General features: G+C 55.2%; 2 protein-coding genes across 7 annotated transcripts in view; both read right to left on the reverse strand.

The window, feature by feature from the left end:
• Positions 1–801: 801 nt before the first annotated feature.
• On the reverse strand, positions 802–6,841 carry LOC118005503. The gene is made up of 5 exons (XM_034997425.1): positions 6,814–6,841; positions 6,178–6,302; positions 5,652–5,706; positions 3,485–4,197; positions 802–911 (listed from the first exon to the last, which is right to left on the reverse strand). The coding sequence occupies exons 1-5, from the start codon at positions 6,839–6,841 to the stop codon at positions 900–902; spliced, it is 933 nt and encodes a 310-aa protein (XP_034853316.1). The 3' UTR covers positions 802–899.
• A 3,661-nt stretch (positions 6,842–10,502) lies between these two features.
• Positions 10,503–16,148, reverse strand: part of FLNB (filamin B) — a 142,029-nt gene continuing 136,383 nt past the window's right edge. For all 6 annotated transcript variants that reach the window (XM_034996986.1, XM_034996985.1, XM_034996984.1 and 3 more), the window contains 3 exons: positions 14,695–14,913; positions 13,117–13,320; positions 10,503–12,208 (listed from right to left, as the gene is read on the reverse strand). In XM_034996986.1, coding sequence (XP_034852877.1) covers positions 12,021–12,208; positions 13,117–13,320; positions 14,695–14,913 — 611 coding nt within the window. In that variant the 3' untranslated portion in view covers positions 10,503–12,020. The remainder of the gene's footprint in view (positions 12,209–13,116; positions 13,321–14,694; positions 14,914–16,148) is intronic.

Consider the following 16,148-nt stretch of genomic DNA (forward strand, 5'->3'; position numbering starts at 1 on the left):
AAGAAATACCTCTTTATTGGTTAAAGCAACTGGGATGTAGTGGCTGTTTGTTACAGCGAGGCAAACCTGACCCATGCAGGTTCTTGGGGGAGGGCGTGGGGGGACAGTGAGATAAAGAGTAAGTAACCATGGAGACTACTTCCTCCTTAAACTGTGGGATACACCGGAACCAAGCAATTCTGCCATGGGTCCGTTCACTAAAATGTAGAGTCAACACAGGGAGTTGCTCCCCTCCTCCACTTAGTACCTTAAGATCTCAGCGAGCCCCACCCCCCGGCCCCCGCCACCCCAGCTCTGCTGTTGGAGCACTTGGAGACTCCACTGTTCCCCCAGGAGAGCAGCCAGGACCCCGCACCTTGCTGGCGATGGTGGGGGCCAGGGCTCTGCAAGGAACTGAGGTCCCTGAGGACATCCAAGAGGCAGCAGGGGGGCCACCTGAGTCCCAGAGGTAGAGAAAAGCGTTCATGTCCTCCCACGCTCCGCAGAGGAGCAGGGCTGGACGGGACCAAGGAGGGGTAGCAGGCGGGGGGTCCAGACAGACTACAGGAAAAGACAGGAGCTGCCTCTGAACCCCCAGTGAGTTCAGCTTAGCTGGTCTCTTCGCCGTGGAAAATGGAAGACGCTACTTTTTTTTTTTTTTTAAAGATTTTATTTATTTATTTGAGACAGAGAGAATGAGAGAGACAGAGAGCACATGAGAGGGGGGAAGGTCAGAGGGAGAAGCAGGCTCCCTGCTCAGCGATGTGGGACTCGATCCTGGGACCCCAGGATCATGACCTGAGCCGAAGGCAGTCGCTTAACCAACTGAGCCACCCAGGCGCCCCGGAAGACGCTACTTTTGATGTAAAAGGTCTTTGAGATGGGCTGGCACCTGGCATACGTTGGAGCCCTGGCGTCCTTCATGGTGTCCCCTGGAACACAGCAAAGGCCTGGTTGAGCCGGGCCCGTCGTTCCTCTCGCCAGCCCTGGCCCAGCAGGAAGAGCTGAGGGTCAGTGCGGACACCTGCTGCAACCGCTCTGGTTAGAAGTACAGTTAGGAGCAGCGCTTGCCTCTGTGCCCCTTGATCCCTACCTGACTCCCCCCATTCCTTCTTAGCATCCAGCAACTAGACGGTACACCTGGTGTAGCATGGGGACCTCAAGACCCTGCATTGGCCCTGGGCCCACGATCTGCCCCGATGGGTGGCAGGCACTCAAGTCACTCCAATGGTTGACTCTTTTGACCCCATCCCTACGCCACACCTACGGGTAACCTCATCACATTTCTCCCTTTTGTCTAGTGAGAGCCTTTCCATCCCAGTGCCTCACAGTAAGAACCTCTAGGGTCCTGGCCAAGGCTGAACTAGCTCCCAAATGCCCACAGGCTGCAAGTCCTGTCTGCTGAACTCCTAATAATAATAATAATAATAATACCAGTTACCATTTGTTGAGCACTTACTATGTGCCAGGCGCTAGACCGGTACTTTCTGTGTGTAAAAGGGCATTTGGGGACAATCCAGCTGGGGCCCAGACAACGCCTTCAACCCCACTCCCCCATGGCTGTTTGCACCCCCAGGGATGACGCAGCTCCTGTCTGTAACCTGGTCGGGGAACGGGGAGAGATGGTCCGCAGACAGAGAAGTTCTCTCAACTGTTCCTCATCTAGCCCCTGAACTGGTCGGGTTAGGGGCATGAGGCCAGACGCTTACAGAATGTTCCGGAGATTCTAGGAGCATCTGGGATCTTAAGCAGAACGACTATGGAGGAAAACAGTCTTCCAGTCTTTGCCCTGAACCTAGCACTGCCCGAGCACGCGGGAGGCATCCAGAAGCAGCTCCCCCCGCTCCCGTGTTTGGGTTGCTGGATTAAGTACAGGATGCCCAGTTACATTTGAATTTCAGATAAACGATGAATAATTTTTCAGTCTAAGAATGTTCCATGCCATATCTAGGACATACTTAGACTAAACAATTATTGTTTACCCGAAACTCAAATGGGACGGGCATCCCGTAGTTTAATTTGCTGAGTCTGGCGGTGACCCTTGCCCGGCAGTGGATTCCCAGGCAGGCGGCATAGACCTGGAGGCTGGAGGAGCGGAGGGGGCAGGGAGGAGGGCATAGCGCCTGAACTGAGACTCGCTCTGTGGGCCCAGGGAGTCAGGCCCTCCTCAGGAGAATCTGATGGCGTGGAAACACCTCAGGCCTCTGCTCAAGCGTCCCCTCCCAGCAGGCCTCCCTGACCACCTGTCTACCCCAGGAGCCCCTGGGTCTTCCTCTCCTTTTCCTAACTGATCTCCTTCTACAGCATCAACACTCACATTTCCTGTCGTATCCCCAGGGACACAAAGGGCCTGATATATATCAGGTGCTCACTAAACCTTTGTTGAATGAATGAACAGACCAGAATCCAAACCCAGGCCCCCTAATTTCTTTCTTTTTTTTTTTTTTTTTAAAAGATTGTATTTATTTATCTGAGAGAGAGAATGGGAGACAGAGAGCATGAGAGGGGGAGGATCAGAGGGAGAAGCAGACTCCCCGCTGAGCAGGGAGCCCGATGCGGGACTCGATCCCGGGACTCCAGGATCATGACCTGAGCCGAAGGTAATTGCTTAACCAACTGAGCCACCCAGGCGCCCCAAGGCCCCCTAATTTCAAACTGAGTCCCTCTTCTGTGCTTGTTCATTTGCTAACTCATGTTGGGGCAGAGCTGGGATTCGGTGATTCCAGATCTCCCTCCCTGGGCTGTCCTGAATGAAAGCATCACATGTCGAATGAATGAATGTCTGTCCCACCCACCTCGTGAGGCTTTTGTGAGGAAAATTTCTGTTCAAGGTGCTGAAAATTTCTGTTCAGGGTGCTTTCCCATGTGATTTCCTCAAAACTCTGTGACATAGGAAGGCAGGTATTTGTATAGTCCCATTTTTCAGATGTGGCAACTGAGGCCCAGTGAAGTTAAGGTTCTTCCTTGAGCTCACACAGCTCCCAAGGGGAGGAGCCAGGATTTGAATTTGCACTTCCTGATTCCAAACCAAGGCCTCATTCCCTAGGTCTACCTTCATTCATTTGTTCATTCATTCCACGGTCACAGAGTACCAGTCCCAAGCTGGGGATTGGGGGGGCCTTAATAAAATTAACTAAGAAGTTTGGAACCCAAAGGGCTCCTTAGGCCAGATGGATACTCAAGGAACACAGTGGGCCCAGCGCTTTTGTAGACGCAATAAGCTGCATAAGCACAAGGGTGGACTCAAATCTGCCTGGAAGACTTTCGGAGGACTTCCCAGAGGAGGTGACATGTGAAAGTTAGCGAGCAGAGGAAGAGGCAGGAGGTACATTCCAGGTGGAAAATGTGTGAAGGCCTGAAGGTGTGAAGGCGTGGGGCCTGCTCGGAGAAGGGTGCACCAGAGGGATAGGCTGGTGCCTGCAGGGTAATTAAGGACAGGCCTGGGGCGGGGAAGGCCCGGCCTGCCGGCAGAGGCCTGGAGTGGCAAGATGGTGGCAGCCCTTACCCATGTGCCAGCCGTACTCCCAGGATGACAAGATCGGGTACAGAAACTTCTCCGGCTTCTCCGATGCCGCTCGCGGAGGTACGAGGCCCGGCCCTGGCCGTCGTGGGAGATGCCTTGGAAGAGCAGCTGCAGGGTGCTGGGGAGGACCTGCCGCATTTCTAAGCCCTCTGGCCTGGTCTGGACTGCTGGACCCTGAGGGCCTCTTTGGGTCTCCCAGACCTTGTCTCCCTTGGGCGGGGAGCCCTGGACACCCACTCCCCTGGACAGCTGATGCCGGACCCCCTTGGTCTCTGGCCGTCCATCCTGTACCTCCTTGCTCTCAGGGGAGCTGGTGACAGCCAAGGGCCCTGCTCCCAAGGCTAACCTGAGGCGGGCCCGGTGGAGCCGCTTCCTGGGCATGGGCCCCTCCTTCAGGTACTTGTGGCCGTAGTTGATCTTCCAGGCGCCCCGGGCTGTGGTCTCCTTCTGGATGTGCTCTTGCCAGCAGGCTCGGCCCTGGGTGGTGCTCAGATCCCTCAAGGCGGTGGGGGGGGAAAGGATGGGGAGGGAGGCACCCTTCTGCCCGCAGCCGGTGGCCTGTTTGCTCTGCTGGTGCCTGTCTCCAAGGATACACGCAGCCAATGAGGGCTGGGTGGCCAGGGCCCTGCTTGGGGATGGAGGGGGGGTGCTGGGCTGCTCAGGGGGCCGGGCCACAGGCAACAGGACAGACCGGGCTGGAAAAGGGAGCAAAGCCTGGCCACAGCCCACCCACGGTGTCTGGCAGGAGGCTGTATTCTGCCCGGGGGGACTCGGGGCCCAAGGCTTCCCCCACCCCGCTCTCAGAGGGTCCCGGGGAGATGCAGGGGGTGCCGTGGCCTCTAGTGCATTCAGCAAACCCTGAGGCGCACCTACGGTGCACCAGGCACCCAGGGAGGCCCAAAGGGGGGCCCGGTGTCCACCCTCGGGAAGCTCTGGACACGTGGCTGGGGTTGCCATGGAAACTGGACTCCGACTCCTCCAGCTCAGCTCCGACACTTATAGTTTCCTGGCGTCCTTGGAACGTCGGAATGCCAGTGGGGCTTACTTCTGGGCTGCAGAATGCCATTAGGCCAGGGTAGAAGAACCTGGAAGGGCGCCTGGCGCCGAGGAGGCCTCGCATAAACGCCCGCCGCCCTTTCGCGGGGACCCGCCCGGTGCCGGCTGCGGTGCTGAGCTCCGCCTGCCTGAAACCACCCTCCTCAGCCGCCGGCGCTGCCGTCAGCCTCGTCCCCCGGGGGGAAAGGGAGGCTTGCGGGAACTCGGCGCCTGCCCCACGCACACCGGGCTGCTCGTGCCAGGCCCCGCGCTGGAGGCTTTACTGAGGGAGCCCACTCAGTGGACTCCTCACGGTGACCCGCTAACAGCCTCTCTGCCATCGCTTTTCCAGACGAGGAGACCGAGGCTCAGCAATGTTCACCTGGTCACGCGGGGCTGGACGCCAAACCCCGCACCCCTGCGTTACAGACACAGAACTCTCCCATCGAAGGCGACAGCATCATGTGGGAGGCCCGGCAGGGGGCGGGGGCGGGCAGAGGAGGACCCACCGGTCGCCCAGCAGCACCCTAACATCAGCCTCCAGGACCCTCACACCCTGTGCCTCTCCCACCGGGGCCCTGCAGGGGTGACCAGCGTGAGTACCAGTGAGGAGGTTACCCGTAGTGCCCTGGGGCCACTCACCTTTCCACCCTCTGCTCCGTGCGCTCTCGTTTCTTCATTCAACAAACATTCATTCGCTCTGGACCCTGTTGCCAGGCACTGAGCCGGGTACTAAAGGTAGATGAGGAGGAACGGAGTCTACATGCTTCCCGCCCTCAGGGTTTCACAGTCCAGAAGGGGAGACAGACCCATAATCAGGTGGATGGGGAGCACGGAACTGGGGAGACGATCAGGGAGGGCTTCCCGGAGGAGGTGCCCTTTGCGTGAGCCCTGAACTATGAACACGAGTTAGCCAGGCAAAGAGTAGCGGAAGAATGTTGTAGACTGGGACTCCCAAGGCAAGAAAGGGTAGGGCTGTCTAGACTGCCGCCTGTGCCTCAGTTTTCCCAGCTGTAAAATGAGGGCTATGAAGTGTGGGACATTAGGGAAGATTAAGATCCAGCCGGTTAAGTAAAACAGCCTGGGCCTGGTATAGCTGGTCTGGAGCACTCACAGCGGTCACCGATGAATTGTGCAATCACCTTTTCAATCCAGGCTCTCCGAGCAGGCTGTAAGCACCAAACATGCTTTGGGTACTGAGGGCTTCTGTGCGCCAGGAGCTGCAAGTGAACAGTGCTGACAAACCCTCCCTCCCTCACCGAGCTCCCGTTCTGGGTCCTGTCCTGCTCAACCTCGGGTCTCCAGTACCTCCGGGGGTATTGTCTGGCATACAGTTGGTGCTCGAAAAAGTGCTCAAGGCAGGGATGAGTCGGCGGACTTCACGTTCGTTCTGTTGCCTCCGGGAGTGTTAGGGAAGGAAGGAAGGACGGATGGAGGTAAGTCGGAGGAGCTGCGAGGGCTGGGGGTGGCAGGACCCTGGTGTCAGACGCTTGTGGGGCGGGGTCTGACCCCGGAACTCAAGAAAGCCTCCCCGACCCAGACCGCCCCAGCTCCAGGCAGGTAAGGCCCGGGGCCTCGAGCGCGAGCGCGGAGGTAGGTGTGCTCCTTTGGGCCTTGGAAGACCCGGTGCCCCCCCGTACCGCAGGGTTTTCTTCGGTGCCGCCGTTCGCGCGCTCAAGGCGACCCCTGGCGGCCACTACGGCAACGACAGTCGGAATGGCAGTCCTGACAACAGGCTCTGGCAGCTGGCCAGATGGGGGCTGCACTGAGGGGTGGACAAGCTCCCCAAAGAGGGGAGTGGGGTGGAAGGGTGTAGAAAGGCGCCCCAAAAGTACTGCCTTCCAACGGGCTCAGGGACAGAGGTTGGCTCACAAGGAGAGTCGCCTTTGGATTCCAAGCGCCCACCTGGGCGAGGCTCTTGCGTGCAGGGCACGGCTTCATGGCCTCCTCCCTAAATTCAGGCTTTCTGGCTTTTAACGCAGCCTTGACCATTACATATGCACGGGTCACTTAACCTCTCTGTGCCCTGGGAAATGCCCCTGTAAAAAAATGCGAGTAATCGTAAGACTCAGAGCCTAGCATTAGTGTTACTTACTACACTTTGTTTACTCCAGATTTATTCACTTCAAACCCATCCCGCAACCCCTGGGAAGGTGTGGTGGCAGCCCCAGGCCTGCCTCTGGCCTCGGCTTCTGCTAAGGGAAAGGGGTCACCGAAGGGGAAACCAGGGGAGGCTGGGAGGTGAGCTGGGGCTCTCCCCAGTGCACCTGACTCACCTAGCTCTCCTCCCACCTTTCTGGCCATTCCCCCGGGCCACCAGGGATCCACCCTGCTCCTAGTACTGCCATTGGCCACCCCATCCACTCCCACTGATGACTCCCACCCCAGTTTCCAGTCCCTGGCTCTGTCTCCAGCCCAAGTGCCTCTCCTATTTATGGTTATTTGTGTCCTTAAAGTAGCCCCCCCCCCCTGGATTTAAGCTCTCCATATAGAAGAATCCTCTTAAGCACCTCTCAGCAGTAGTAATTCTATGAAGGCTTATCAGGTACTAGACACTGTGGTATGTTCTTTACATTCATTTTGTCAGTTAACCCTCAGAACACTATATATAGGGTAGGTTCTAGTACCCCATTTCATTGGAGAGAAAACAGAGGCTGTAAGAGTCTCTGGAGGGTAAATGATCTGCTGGAGTTCATGGCCGGGCAGGATTTGAACCCACTGGCCCATGTTTTGAACCACCATGCTTAATAGATTCCCCACAGGCTCCCTTCCCCTCATTGAGGTACCCCTTCCACTTTGCCTTGGGGAACTGAGTCTCCCCAACATGCAGGCAGCCCCTATTCTAGCAGATCTGGGTGGGGAAGGACTTGGCCAGCCAGTTGGAGGATGGATGCATTGGGAGATCTTTCTAGAGGTTAAGCTTAGAATGGAAGCTTCCCACTTTCCCATTTTATGGATGAGGGCACTGAGGCATAGAGAAGGCTTCCTGGAGGAGGTGCCCTTTGAGCCCTGAACTATGAACATGAGTTAGCTAGGCAAAGAGTAGAGGAAGAATGTTCCATACTGGGACTCCCAGTCTGCAAGGCAAGAAAGGGTAAGGTTGTCTAGACTTGCCCGTTGTGCCTCAGTCTTCCCAGCTGTAAAATGAGCGCTATGAAGTTTGGGACATTTGGGGAGATGAAGAGCCAGGGGTGTCTGAGGCAGTAAGCCGCAGAGCTGGGACTGAATCTAGACTTGAACTTGGAGTTAGCTGCTTTCTGGGCTTTTCTCACACACCAGGCTACTCTGCAGCTACTGGTGCCAAGTGCTTGGAGCTGGGCCCGAGGCTGGCATTTCTGGGGTGTGGCGCCTCTGCCAAGATTTCCTCTTTCTCAGAGACACATTCCCCCCCCCCGCCCCCCCCCGCCTCCAGGGTTCAGCATTAGCTTTGCACTGGGAGAGGCATCCTGATGCCTTGGGAAGGCGGTGGTTATGGCAGAGGGAATAATGTGGGCAATACAAGGCTTGAATATTCTTTCATCTTTGAGCTTTGTCCTGGGGAGATAAGCAAGTCCAAAACACCCTTGGCCACAAGCCGTAAGTCAGGCTGGTCAATTCCCCACCTCCTGCCTGCCTGCTTTGGAGAGCTCTTGAGTCAGAGAGAAGGGGTGTGGGGTGGGCCACCCTAAATTCCTTGCATATGAGTTGGTCCCCTGTGGGCTCAGGGACCAAGACAAAAGCCTTATCACAAAGCAGAAAGGATCCCTTTGTTTCACATTTCCTCCCACCCTTGTGTCTGGTCAGCATCCTTAGGACAAAGCCAGAGGGGAAAAATTTGAATTCATGTTTGCCTTGAGCCATGTGACATTTTTACTCCCTCTTCGAGTTATGATTTGCCATTGTGAGGAGAAAAAAAAATTAGCTAAACAAGACGTGTTTCTGGGCGAGAGTTTTCATTAGTGGAATACCCTGATTACAAAGCCCCTCCCCCTCCAAGTTAATGGGGATTTGAAAAGTTTCCATTACTTTCCTAGACCCTGCTTCCATCAGACGGAGCTTTAAGCCCAAAGAGCACTTAATGAGCTTGTTCCCCATTTGAAAATACAAACTTGGGGGTGGTGGTGACAAGGATCAACCACTCACTTTGCCATTTACGTTTATTCTGCTTATTTTTTAAGGTGGTGCCATTTTTAGGGGAAATGAAATCCCTAGTGCCTGACTCATTTTACACCAAACTCATCAAGATGTGGCTTTCAAGGCCCCTTTGAAGTCTGAAGTTCAGACGTGTGGCCAAGGGCCCATGCACTGAAACAGACACATTAATCTGCTTCCTTCTGGGCAGCACTGCCGAGGGCTTCCGCGGGCTGCAGAGGGAAGCCGGCCAAGGGAGGGACACGCATAGGCGCTTGCAAGGGAACCGGGCCTCTCTGGGTCGAGGATCTCTGAGCGTCAGCTGCCAACACCGTCTGCTTTAACCTCTGCTGGCCCCGAAAGAGTGATGGCTCAGTCAGCCCCTGGTAGGAAAGGGGCCAAGTCAACTGGTGAAAGTCAGAAAGGGCCTGCCTGGTACCTGTTCAGGGTCGAGTTTCAAGTCATGGAGGTGTTTGCACAAACAGCGGCCCGTTCCCTTGGCAGCGAGTCCAGATGCAGAGAAGAGCTGCCCCGTGGCTCTAGCCATTGGCCACCTGGGTCGTGGGTGATGTCACAGGCAGGGACCCGCCAGGGCAGCCCCAGGTGCGGCCTTGAATGAGGAATGGCACCCCCTGGCAAGGGTCGGTCACAGACAGCTGTGACCAAAATTCACAGCTCCGAGAGAGATTTCGTGCGCTCCTCACCACCACCCTGAGGGAGGCCTGGTCTCAGAGGGGAAGCCACCTCCCCGAGGCCGTACCGCCACCGAGCGGCCGAGCCCACGTTCCAACTCTTACCTGATGCCCAGGTCCAGCTGGGGACAGAGACGTGCTGCCTCCCCAACAGATACCAGCCAGACTTCCCGGGACTGAAACCAGCACCTGTGCCCCTGGGCTCCTCTCTGGGCAAGGTAAGCATCACCAGGCAAAGCCTGGACAGCAACCCCCAAGCCACAAACCCCTCAGGGAGCCCAGGAACAGTCATCCCCAGCACAGGCCCCTCCAGGAGGGGGCTCCCTCCAGGAGGGGCAAGGGAAAACTTGGGGGCTCCCAAGGGGGCTCCCTCCAGGAGGGGCAAGGGAAAACTTCCTTTCCTCCCACCTCTCAGAGGTAAACAAGCCTCCATCCTGATCAACAAGGAGGTGACAGGAAGAAACACACAACAGGAGCCCGTCTTCCTTCCCTGACTTTCCCTCCACCCCTCACCCCCAGTGGAGGGCTAGGGGCCCAGCAAGGACTTCCCGGGGCTCATCTGGGGGCTCCTGGTTCCCTTTCTGCTCCCACAGGGGTATAACCAGGGAGGGAGAGCCTCCATTCTGGGGACAAAATGGCCAGGGCCCAGGGTCTGCCCTGAGTGACATGTCCATTCAGCACCTGAGTCGGTATCAACACTGCGAAGTGGGGTCATGGGAGCGCCGTGAGGGTGAGGAGGAGGGGAGGGGGGAAGTATCCTAAGTGCCCGTCAGGCACAAGCTCTTCCCAGCCGAAGGAAGGAGCAGGGAGAGGAAGACGAACACCACACACGAACCCTGTTGTCCAAGGGCAGCTGGGAGGACAGGTGACCTAGCTTCTTGTTTGAGTCAACTCCCTAGAATGAGAGTATCTCTGTCATCGGGAAGGCGGCTTTCTCTCCTAGAGGCTGTGTCGGTGTCCCGGCCCGTCTGGCCGCCTGGCCTCTCCTGAGGATACCCTGCCAGCGGGGCTCACGGAAAAGCCTCCCCCCCTGCAAACAGAGGCCAGGCTCACCGCCAGAGCAAGCTGCCAACCTGTGTCCTTTCGGCCAGCGGCAGGGAGGGCTGGTCAGAGACTCGAACCATTTATTCTGGAACAACACCCTCCAAGAACACCAGGGGAGCTTGACGGAGCAAACATTTAATAAGTTATGAGATACAATTTACAGTCGGCATTTGATTCCAGTTTCGCTTCCACGTCCCAGTTTACAAAACCTGTGGCCCTTTCACGTTAGGCTTCGGGCTGTTCCGGTGTCTAAGAGGTGGGCTGTGGCCACCACCTGCCCCCTGCTGCTGCGTCTTGGTGATGGTCCCCTCCCCTCGCTCCCGGTCCCACCCACGGACGCACCCGTGACACTTCCTCAGGATGGAGCCGCAAATCAAAAAGGTCTGCCGGCCCAGACCACACGGCACACCCGGGCCCTGAAGTCAGGGTGCGGCCCCGAAGGCTTTCACTTTATCCTGAAGGCAGCTCGGGTCTGCAGAAAGGGGTGCAAAATGTCTCACACCCCGTTTCTGGAATTTGGGCCCTGCACACTGCTTTCCAAACAGCCTCGGATGACGCGGTCAGGGCCAAATGTATACAGAGCCCCCGTCAGCTCTGCAGCTGTCACTTGTGCCCAGTGACAGAAGACCACCGGGGAGCTGCTGCTGTCCCTCCCACGCCCTCCACAGCGCCCTTTGAGGCCAAAGGTCAGCAGGAGTTCCATTCTTTCCGATCTACAGTTATTTTCCAGAAGTGATCCCACGGCTGACTGGAGGTGGGTGTGGAGTGTTCTGCCCGGTGACAGGCCTCTGCAGATGAGGGTGGTGACACGGTGACCCACCTGCGGCCATTCGCACGTGCTGGCAAGCCTCATCAGACTGACAAATGGCCGGAGTGTGTGTTAAGAACAAAGGCTCGTGTTGGTTAAAAAAAAAAAAAAAAAGGGATCTTTGGCAGGAGGGGGCTGCTTGCCCCAGCAGAATTTCCTCAGACCCAGACACTTCAATGGCCTTTAAAGACAAAAGCAAAACGTAGCTGCCAAGATGGGCACATGTTACAACTTTGCAGGGAAATACTCAGCAGAACGAGGGGAAAGGCACTAGGAAGCATGGAGGCCAGTCTGCCACCATGTAGCCGCTTCCCTTTGAGACGCGTACAAAGGCCATGGAGCGGGCAGGGGTGTGGAGAGGAGTAGTGTTGAAACAATGGCGCCTGCCTAAGAGCCTTTTATGGGGTAGGCTGCTGGTCCTCTTCTAAATGCCAGCCTCAAGTAGGTCGCCTCTTTGCCCTGTCCCTGCCTGCCAGTCTCGTTTCACAGATGGGCTAGCCAATTTCATTCTTTAGAAATGTCAGTCTTGCGAGTGACCTTGGTCTGTCTGCAGGGGGTGATCTGTGCCAGCAAGAGGTCGGATCTGAACCGAGTATGCCTGGAAATCTTCTCAGCTCATGCATGAGTATGCATTTCTTAAGAGTCCCCAGCGTGTCCCTAAAGAGTCAAGTCTAGGACTTATTTCTCAAGGCACTTTAGAACGGCAATGTTTTCGGGATGGGGTTTCAGACCCACAAACAGGCTGGAGGAAAACTTTGTATAAAACAAGTTACGAACAAGCAACAAAAGCAACCACCAGAACTCCTCCCAGGATCTGACGAGAACTGTTTTAAGGCACCGTGACATGGAAGGGACTGCCAGGGATGTGTTCCTCTCCCCACTTCACGGCCAGAACGTAATCTCCCTTCTCCTTGACGACATATGTGACGTTGTATTGTTGATTGCCCACGTGCTTCATGGAGACCTCTTCGCAGGGGGTGGTTGGCCCATGGACACCGATCAGCAGCATGTTGGAACCTGGGAGGCAAAGAAAGGTGGTTACTCCGTCAGGATGCATCATGGAAGGCAGAGGAAGGGGAGGGGAAATGGGAGCCAAAGGAAATATACCAACTATTGCCTCTTGAGATTCTACAATGACGCTGGAACCTCTGAGAGGTGAGATGGCAAGGCAATTACAAGCAAAGACTCAGAGCCTGATGGCATGAGTTCAAATCCCCGCCTGCCACCTCCTAGCTGGGGGACCTTGGATGTGGAACTTCGCCTCTCTCTGCCTCAGCTTGCCCATCCGTAAACAGGAGATGATGCCAGCACCTACCCCCTGGTCTACAGAAGTTGTATGTGAAGCCCTCAGCTCGTAATAAGGGTTATGCAAGTGATGGCTACTCTGATCTCATTTATTCTCATTAGGAACTTAAGGAAGGTGACTTTATTATTCCCATTTTAGACAGCAAGAAACTGACATTTAGAAAAAGATTTAGTAACTTTCCCAAGATCACATGGCTCAGTTTGGGGAAGGGAGGGAGGGAGGGGGGAAGAGAGAAGTAGTGGAGCCAGGTTTCCAGCCCAGATGTGCCAGATGTCAGAACCTAGGCAACTAACCACTGACACCCAAATAAATACCCAAGTTCAAACTGCAATTAAGCAATTATTGGCAGAGAAGGGGCCGGGTTACTGATTCAGTCTGCCCATCTGTAATGGGGATAATGCCACCTTTCCGGTCTACCTTGAGGGCATTTGAAAGAATCAAAAGTCAAAAGAGGAAAATCATTTGAAAATATTAAGTGCAGGAGAGTGGAGTAATGAGCAAGGTTACTTGTAAACATTTGGGGTGCACGGGCAGGTGGGCACTGCAGGGAAGACTAAAGTTAGCAGAGGGTCCTTAGCCCGCCTCCACCCTAACCCTCGAGCAGGACCAGGCTACCTACCAGCCTTGCTGCAGTCCACCAAGAAGGAGCTCTTTTGGCCCACGAAGGCCTTTGAGAGCCCTGCCCCTTTGGAGGTCACCTTGCTGGCGTCTGAGGATGCCTTGGGGACGGCACTATAGCAGGTCTCTGTGGATGACCTGGTCACGGACTCCACCAGAATGGACGAGGTCTCGTTAGCAGAGCCAGGGCTGACCAGACGCTGGCCTAGAAGATGGGAGGGGGCGGAGGGAGGAGTTAATGGCCAGAGCAGTAGGTCCTCTCAGCTAGAAGAGGCAAGTGCCCTGGGTAGAAGCCCCGGGAAAGTCCCTGCACCCTGACAGCTGGATCCCAAAGCTACCGCATCCCCAACACCTGAGCTAAACATTACCATCTCCCCATCTCACCCCCATAATGTCTTCCAAACCCCTGGGTCCCACCCCACACAGCGAGGCAAACGACAAAGCCTGGAAATCCCTCCCACATAACCTCGTGCCACCCTGCAGAATTTACCTCTTTTCCACTGAGATAAAATACTCATGTATAAACAGTGTAAAAGCAATGTTATATGTTGGGGAGAACATATGACAAAATAACAAAAAAGATTCTCTCTGCCTGTGAGAGGATGATTTTTTATCTGAATCTTTTAATTTTTCTGCAATGAAGCTATACTACCCATACAACAGTGAACCAAGCAGAGACCTGCGGAAGGGATTTACCACAATATTTATGATGATTACCTTGGGCTGTGGGCTGTGAGGTGTTTTTTTTTTTTTTTTTTAAGATTTTGTTTATTTGACAGAGACACACAGCCAGAGAGGGAACACAAGCAGGGGGAGTGGGAGAGGGAGAAGCAGGCTTCCCGCGGAGCAGGGAGCCCGATGCGGGGCTCAATCCCAGGACCCTGGGACCATGACCTGAGCCGAAGGCAGACGCTTCATGACTGAGCCACCCAGGCACCACCTGTGAGGTGGTTTTGACTGGTATTTTTTCTAGTGTCCTGAAGGAGGCCCATTTTTGTAAATGTAATAAAACCTTTTGATTATTTTAAAAGTGAAGGTTAGAAATAAGGGTATTTTTCAGGTCCCTATCTAAACAAATACGTTAAGATATCAAATATGTAAATATTTTTTTTTCTGTTAGAAAAAGAAAACATGATTTTTTCAATTTCTTTTTTTGTTTGTTTGTTTTTAAAGATTTTTATTTATTTATTTGACAGAGAGAGATAGCGAGAGCAGGAACACAAGCAGGGGGAGTGGGAGAGGGAGAAGCAGGCTTCCTGCCGAGCAGGGAGCCCGATGTGGGACTCGATCCCAGGACCCTGGGATCATGACCTGAGCCGAAGGCAGACGCTTAACGACTCAGCCACCCAGGTGCCCGATTTTTTCAATTTCTACACTCATTATTTTGTAGGGGGATGATGCTACACACACCCACAGGCTTCTAAAGATGTTTACTCCCCTGGCATGTCCTACCATTTCTTTACATTCAAGATTCAAAGTAGATTCAGAATATCTAAAATTACCCACAGTTTACTGCTGATAATCTGATAAGACACGCTCCATAGAAAAAAGAATAACTTCAAAGCTATTTGGTTGTTACCTGTCACCTTGGCCTTGAATGGACTGCCCACAATGTGGTTGGGCCCGCCATATTTGACGCCAATCAGGTAGCTTCCAGGAGCCATGGGGGTGTACATGACTTTGTACCCTTCTGGGGTCTCCTGGCAATCCATTTTAACTTTGGACGGGCCTTCAATGGTGACAGATAATGTCCCTGGCCCTGCTCGGGTGGTGTTGATGAAAAATTCAGACTGGATACCTGGGAGAAAGGAAGAGGGAATGTCGTATTGGTTTGAAGGGATGGGGGGGGATGTGGTCTGGGGAGCTTTCCCAGGGGCACTGAAGCAGTGAGGGGGGGACACACAGGTTCCCCCACAGAGAGGCGGCCTCGGTGGTGGGCGAACCCACCCATACCAGCTCTGAGCTCCTGGCACAGAGGGCCTCCCTTTCCAAGGCAGAGGCAAGAGTGTGGCTGACATTTCGCCCACCAGCACCAACCGCCAGGACACCCTGTTCTCACCCCTGGGCAGGCACAGTGGCTGAGGGCAAGAAGCCGGAGTCTTCATTGTCAGCCTGAAATGCTGTTTCAGCTGCCGGGGGCTCAGCCCTGCCTCCAGGGGGGCGGGGGGCGGGGGGCGTGGGCCCCTCTGACCTTTCCTTCTTCCCCTGAGTGGACTTGGAGAAGCCGAGCAGGCCCAGCATCATCTTCTTCCCCCACAGGTTCCTTGCCCCAGTCACCACGCTAAAGACCGGGGCAGCTGCTACAATCTGCCAGCCCCCCACTTTGCCATGAACACCAGCAACAAGAATAGGGCCAAAACAGCGGCTCCTGCTAACTGAGCCATACTTGCACCGCGCGGGCTCCAGGTCCCACAGTAAGCATCCTGTTACGTGCCCAGTGCTTCCTGTTTAACAAATGACAGAGGCTCAGGGAGGTTCGGGCACTTGCCAGGCAGCACTATGAACTAGGAAACTGGTAGAACCGGGGTATGAACAATTCCATGTGGCCCCGGAGCCTCTTGCCCGGCCCACAGGGGACTCCTGCACGGACGTCCTGCCTTGTGACGAGAGAAAAGCTGGGCCGACCAATGACCATGGCACATTCGTGCCTGAGCCCAATGTCCTGCAGAAGCCTCCACTCCTTCAGGCCCGTTTCCCCGCGCAGATGGGGATGAGGTGGTCGGTGAGGGCTGCCCGCTACAGTGCCCTCTATGGGCCATCCCTGGCACAGCAGCCTTGCGCAGGGCAGAGCTTTTTTTCCAGAGCCCTGGATGCCGCCCCAGCTGGGAACTATTTGGGTTTAATTATAGCTCCCAGGCCAGAGAAAGAATTATTGTTCTGGCTATCAGTAAAACAAAGGCGCTGCTATCTTGCAACCCCCAAACACAACCCAGCTGCTTCTGCAAGCTCCTGAGGCTCCTGTCCCAGCCTGCCCCCGCCCCCAACAACCCGATTATCTCAACCTTGTTTCTACACCATGCAGGCAAGAGCTAG

This window comes from Mirounga leonina, unplaced genomic scaffold (assembly GCF_011800145.1).
Source record: "Mirounga leonina isolate KUSES-001 unplaced genomic scaffold, KU_Mleo_1.0 Mir_94, whole genome shotgun sequence".
Taxonomy (NCBI): Eukaryota; Metazoa; Chordata; class Mammalia; order Carnivora; family Phocidae; genus Mirounga; species Mirounga leonina.